Genomic DNA, 6130 nt, shown 5'->3' with positions numbered 1-6130 from the left:
GGGGGAGTGTGGAGTTTGTGAGGTGTTGGTGGGGGCATGGGGTTTGAGGGGGGATGTGGAGTTTGGGGGTGATGTGGTGACGTGGGGCTTGGGGGGAGGTTTTGGGGCGGGACACGTGGGGTTGGGGAGGGACACGTGGGGTTGGGAGGGCGCACCCCAGCAGCCGGCGTGCCATCGCGATGTGTCACCCAAGGAAAGGCGTGGGATCAGAGATGCCCTGGGGCAAAAAAAAAAAAGGAAATGGGGAAGGGCGTTTCATTTTCTTGACTCCCCGCAGCAGGGGCCTCTGAGGCACAGCCATGGGGAGACCCAGGAAGGAGCCCGCCAGCACGTCCTCCCCTCGGCCGGCCACAGCCGCCTCCAAAGCCGCCCCCGCTGCCCCACCACCTTCCGCCTCGGCCACCAAGGCCAAGGCCGTGGCCACAGGCAGCCGGCCCCGGAGTGCTCCGGCCGCGGGGGCTGCCGGCCCCAGCCGGGGGGGGCCAAAGGCAAACTCCTCTCAGCCGAGACCCGCAGCGTCCCGCGGAGCCCGGGGAGATGCCGGGGACCAGCAGAGAGCGTCCGCCGGGGGTTGCTCCGCGACCCAGAAGCCGCTGCCTGATGCCAAAGGAGCTGCCAGCGCGGGCAGGGCCGCCCCATGTCCGCAGAAGAAGTGGGAGGCCAGCGTGGCCACCGGCCGGTTCCTGCCCCCCCTGGAGAACGGGGACATCCCCCGGGTGGAGGAGGAGACGCGGGGCCAGTGGAGCAACCCCAAGTGGTACCAGTGGCGGGAGAACCGCATCACTGCCTCGGTGGCCCCCCGCATCGCCAACAGCAAGTTTGCCAACGGCAAGACGGAGGAGGTGCCCCGCTCCTACCTGAGCGCCGTGGTGAGCTCTGGCCCCAGGGTGCAGACGCCAGCCATGTCCTGGGGCGTCCGCAACGAGAAGGCAGCCGTGCGGGCCTACGAGCAGCTGAAGTCACGGGCGGTGGGCAAGGAGGTGCAGGTGGACGACTGTGGCCTCTTCATCCACCGGGAGAAGGAGTGGATCGCCGCCAGCCCGGACGGCGTGGTCAAGGAGGCGGCCACAGGGAAGGCCCTGGGGCTGCTGGAGGTGAAGTGTCCCTACAAGCACAGGAACAGGACGGTGCGGGAGGCCTGCAAGGACAAGGACTTCTGCCTGGAGCTGGACGGCGACTCCTATGCCCTGAAGAAGGATCATGCCTACTTCACCCAGGTCCAGTGCCAGCTGGCGGCCGCCGGCTTCCAGCAGGCTGACTTCGTGGTCCACACCACCAAGGAGACAGCTGTTGTCCCCGTGGAGTTTGACGCCAAGTTCTGGGGACAGACGGTGCCCAAGCTGGAGAAGTTCTACACCGAGGCAGTAATTCCCCACCTGGAGGAGAAGGCAGGTCGCTCTGCCTGGGCCAAGGAGGAGTAGACCCCGGCCACAGGAACCCAGCTTTGGACCCAGCACAGAATTGACACCTGGTTTTGCTGCTCTTCTTGGACCATTTGCTGCCTCCGCCCCAACACGACCACCTCGGACTGGAACCGTGTGCCAGCAGGACCCTGCTTGGGTCAGGGTTCCCTCAAAAAATGACTTCTTCCTGCCTAGCCCCTTCTTGTCCCCTTGTTGCAACCCCCATTTCACCCGAGGGCTGGAAGCTGGGACACCCCCACAGCTGCTGGGGAAGCCTCCGTGCTGGAATAACAGATGTGCTTTGTGGAGAAAACTGGATCCTTTGGCACCTCAGCGGCTGCCAGGACTGAATTGTCACTCCATGTGGAGCGGAGACAGAGCCAGAGAAGGTTTATCGGTGCTTGAGAGCAAAATACAGCTTTTGGGTTAAATCGTGACACACCTCAAGAGTCACACAAGGGTGCACAGACACCCCACCCCCCCCAGCCATGAAACCTGCTGTTTCCTTGGAGAAACCCATGATGCTCAGGACGAGTCAGCTGCAGCCTAGAGAAGACAGTGCCCGTTGAAGAGGTTGTCCCTGAGTGCCGTAGGGCACCCCCATGGGCAGCAGTGGGGTGGGGGTATTGCTCTGTTCAATACAAGACACACATGTCTGCTCGCTCCCTGTTGTCTGTGCAGCTTTGTGTTCGCCAGCGGGGGGGGGGCAGGCAGGAGGGAGCCCCACACCAGGTCCCGTCCCAGCCAGTACAAGGGGCGCACTGGGGGTCCCAGAGGGATGGGAGATCCAAGGCCACCAAGCTGTGCCACAGCCACTGCTGTTCTGACAAAAGTACTTTATTATATACATAAGACTCCAGCCACACTCCACAGGGCAAGGACCAGAATTCGCTATTTTACATCTCAATACAAAGGAACTATAAAAACATAAAGCACTTTTGGGGCCCAGGCTTTCCACAGGAGGAGAGAGGCACAGGGACAAGCCTGGGGGCTGCTGAGTGACCGGGGGCTGCCCCACGCCCTCCCCCAGCTGTGGTCCTGCAGAAACCAGATGTGCAAGTAGGAAAGACCCTGGTTAAGAAATAACCATCATGGGGGCTGATGGGGTGGGGGAGGGAGGGCTGTCCCCATCCCTGCTGCGAGCAGCATCACCAGGATGGGCATGGGGTCTGCATCCCCCAGGGAAAGTGCAGAAGGCACGTGGGGAGGCTCTTTGGAGTGGGATCCGGCAGTCAGTGTGCACGGGGGGGGCAGGGAGGGGACAAGCCTTCCACTGCCAGACTCAGCCAGGGCTGGACAGGGGACAACCTGTGTCCCCGGAGCAGCAGTTGCATAGCAGAAGGCGCGCAGGCCCTGCTCCTGACACGTCATTAGGCTTCGCTCTACCTGTCCGGGGAAAAACCCCAACTTCTGAGATGGAAGGAGTGCTGGGAAGCAAAGGCCTCCCAGCTCCATCCTCGCCCAGGTCTTGGCATTCAACTGGCGTTGAAGCAGATGCTTCACCAGAGCCCTGCAGTCAGGAGATGGCTGCAGGCTACAAGCCTCAGTTGGTTTAAACTGGGAAACATAAAGCCACAGAGCACTCTCCTGTTCCCCTTCCAGTGGGCTCCCAGCCCTGAGGAGAGCTTCAGTCTCCTACCAGGAATCCCACTCCCTTCACACCAGAGACCTCAGTGCAATTGGAGAACATGACCCAAGGAGAGCCCTGGTGACCATCTGCTGGAGGATGCTTTTGCTGCTCTGGCCCAACAGGACTACCCTGGGGCCATGGGCACAGCCAACACAGCCAGGAGCACCACGGGCAGGGGAACGATCTCCCCCTATGCAGCCTACAAGGCTGATGAACCACAGATGGATGCTCCACCAACACCCCCCAGATGCAGAGACCCAGTCTGCCCCAGGACCGGTGTCCCCTCCCCAGCGAGCTGCACACTACACCAAGGGGCTCCCCTGGGCTGCACCTACTTGCCAGAGGAGAACTTGGGTCACTGGGGCTTGGCCATGGCAGCCCACCTGAAGGTCTGGGGCAAGGAAACGGAAAAACGATGAGGAAAAAGGAGGAAGGGGAGTCACATCTCGGGATAAGTGTAAGCTTCCACCACACCACAGAAAAACTACTAGGACTAGGTTCTCCTCGGCTGCCCCGGGAAAGGCACTGAGGCTGGACCACCCTCCTCTCCCCCGCGCACCCCTGGGGAAACCCAGCTCTGTGGCCAACGTGACCCCCGGGGAAGGCGCAGGGGCAGCTTCCAGCAGTCAGAAACGCAAGGGGGACAGTCCAGCCCCTCCCCGGCCGCCACTGCCTTGATTGTCTAGCCAAACCGGGCTACAGTCTTCTGATTAAAAAGGGGACCCCCAGCTGCCCTGCTCCAGGGGGGGTCAGTCACAGAAGCGCTTGCGGGGCACTGTCCGCGCTCGGTTCGAGCGGCGAATCTCCTGCTTGGCATCGCGGCAGCGCTGGCAGATGAAAACCTCAGGCACGTTGGATTTGCGGATCTTGGCACAGGAGAGGTGGATCCAGGTGGCGCATTCATTACACTCGATCATGGGCCGCCCAGCGAAGGGCTTCAGGCAGAAGCAGGTGATCAGGTCCCAGGCATCATCCTCTGCCCGGGGAGAGACAGACACTGGTCAGAAACCACCTCACTGGCCACTGGCCTGGCTGCGGCCAAACAAGCCGGTTCCACCGGTGCGAAACAGGGGAGCCCCCCACTCACCTTCTGCTTTGGTGTTGGGAGCCGCTGCGAAATCAACTGCTGAAGTTGCAAAAACAGGGGGAAGGAGGGGCAGGAAATAGAGAAAGAAAAAAAATAAAGATGAGATGAGCAAGGTGACCCCACACCCCACTTCGGACACATTTCAGGTCCCTCTGTGGAACAGGGCTCCCACAGGGCAGGCGGCTCCCTGCCTGTGGCTCCTCGGTCCTCCTGGGTCCCCAGGGCACCCCCCGCGCTGGGGAAGGCTGGGGCCATCACAAGCCCTCCCTGGGTGGCCCCAGCTGAGAGAGGGAGCACGTTTGGGCCCTGGAAGAGCCGGGCCCTCGGGGTGCCCTGGGACACTCACCACTGCGCTGGGAGCTCCCTCCGCTCCCGTCCTTCCCTTCACTTTGGTCCAAGGTGCTGCAAGAACCGGGGCTCCTCCTCCCCCCGGGGCTGGGTCCCTGCTCCTGCGGATCATCTCCCACTGCCTTCTCCATGCCCTGTGTTCCCTCCATCCAGTCCTTCTCCTCCTTCACCAGCTCTTCCAGCAGGGAGCGGGGCTGGGGGTCCCCGGCCAGGCTGCGGGGTGGCTCCGGGAGCTGCTCTCTCGCGGGGGGCACCAATGCCTCTGGCACCGCCAGCTCCTTGGCCCCGTCCTGCCCTGCCCCGGTGCCCGGCGGCTCCCTCTTCACCTCCTGCTCCAAAACCAGTTTCTTCGCCGGTGGTTTCTTCCGTTTGGTTTGCGGGGGCCGGACGCCATAGAAGCCGGCAGGGAAGGCAGGGCAGCTCAGGAGCAGGCTGCTCTCCACAGCCCCCCCAGAGTCCCTGCTCCCCCCATCCTCCCCCAGGAGGTGGCCGTCGGAGGAGTAGGAGGAGGCCCAGCCATCACTGTCCTGAGTGCTCCCCGTGCTGTTGGGGGGGCTCATGCTGCCTCCACGGGTCCAGGGCTCGTTCTGAAAAGGTGTTGGGGGGGGGAAAACACAGGGCTGAGCGGGCATTCGGGGTGGGGAAGAAGGGGCTGGGGGTGGGAAACAGGCTGCGGGAGAGCTGGGTCCACACAGGGCAGGAGCCCGGAGGACCCCCTCCGGCAGAGCGAGCCCCCCCGCGCCCGCTCACCTCCTGGGGGTAGGGGATGTAGCCCGCGTAGGCCAACACGAAGGTGCAGAACTGGTTGAAGTCCTCCACGGTTCTCTGGCGTTTCTGACACGGCTGAAACAGACGCCACGTGTCCGTTAAACTCCCCCGACGCCCCCCCACGGGCTGGGTGCGACACCGGCCCCGGACCACCGGGTGGGGTCACGCGACCACCTGAGATTTAGGTGACCCGAGCCCCCATCCTCCCCGGAGTCCAGGGCTCGTTCTGAAAAGGTGTTGGGGGGGGGAAACACAGGGCTGAGCGGGCATTCGGGGTGGGGAAGAAGGGGCTGGGGGTGGGAAACAGGCTGCGGGAGAGCTGGGTCCACACAGGGCAGGAGCCCGGAGGACCCCCTCCGGCAGAGCGAGCCCCCCCGCGCCCGCTCACCTCCTGGGGGTAGGGGATGTAGCCCGCGTAGGCCAACACGAAGGTGCAGAACTGGTTGAAGTCCTCCACGGTTCTCTGGCGTTTCTGACACGGCTGAAACAGACGCCACGTGTCCGTTAAACTCCCCCGACGCCCCCCCACGGGCTGGGTGCGACACCGGCCCCGGACCACCGGGTGGGGTCACGCGACCACCTGAGATTTAGGTGACCCGAGCCCCCATCCTCCCCGGAGCCCGTGGCAGCGTCCGGACGGACAGACGCGGCGCCTAAAGCCCGGGTCTCGGGGCGGGGGGGACACAGCGACCACGCCACGGGCACCCGGGGACCGCGGTGAGGCAGCGCCGGGGGCGCCCCCGCCCAGACCCGGCTGAAAAGGGGGGGCGACTGCCGATTCGGGCTTCCCCGGCCGCTGCGGGGCCAGCGGAGGAGCCCGGCCCCGCTCGGGACAAGGCCCCGGGGACCCGGGCAGCGCCGGCGACACCGGGGCCAGGGGCGGAGGAGCAGAGA

General features: G+C 64.2%; 2 protein-coding genes across 2 annotated transcripts in view; one reads left to right on the top strand and one right to left on the bottom strand.

The window, feature by feature from the left end:
* LOC106886696 overlaps positions 1–2067 on the top strand; it is a 2783-nt gene extending 716 nt beyond the window's left edge. The window contains exon 2 of the mRNA XM_014939842.1: positions 278–2067. Coding sequence (XP_014795328.1) covers positions 300–1421 — 1122 coding nt within the window. The 5' untranslated portion in view covers positions 278–299 and the 3' untranslated portion in view covers positions 1422–2067. The remainder of the gene's footprint in view (positions 1–277) is intronic.
* Positions 2068–2219: 152 nt separating this feature from the next.
* Positions 2220–5801, bottom strand: LOC106886688 (PHD finger protein 13-like; the record flags this gene model as incomplete). Its single annotated transcript, XM_014939833.1, has 5 exons — positions 2220–4009; positions 4121–4159; positions 4467–5055; positions 5219–5395; positions 5625–5801. Coding segments are annotated over 5 exons (1209 nt in total), but the record flags the coding sequence as incomplete, so codon positions are not given.
* Positions 5802–6130: the final 329 nt, after the last annotated feature.

The sequence above is a fragment of the Calidris pugnax genome, unplaced genomic scaffold, assembly GCF_001431845.1.
Source record: "Calidris pugnax isolate Ruff unplaced genomic scaffold, ASM143184v1 scaffold94, whole genome shotgun sequence".
NCBI classification, from domain to species: Eukaryota; Metazoa; Chordata; class Aves; order Charadriiformes; family Scolopacidae; genus Calidris; species Calidris pugnax.
Note: the sequence above shows the minus strand (reverse complement) of the source record. Positions and strands in the feature narration are given on the sequence as shown.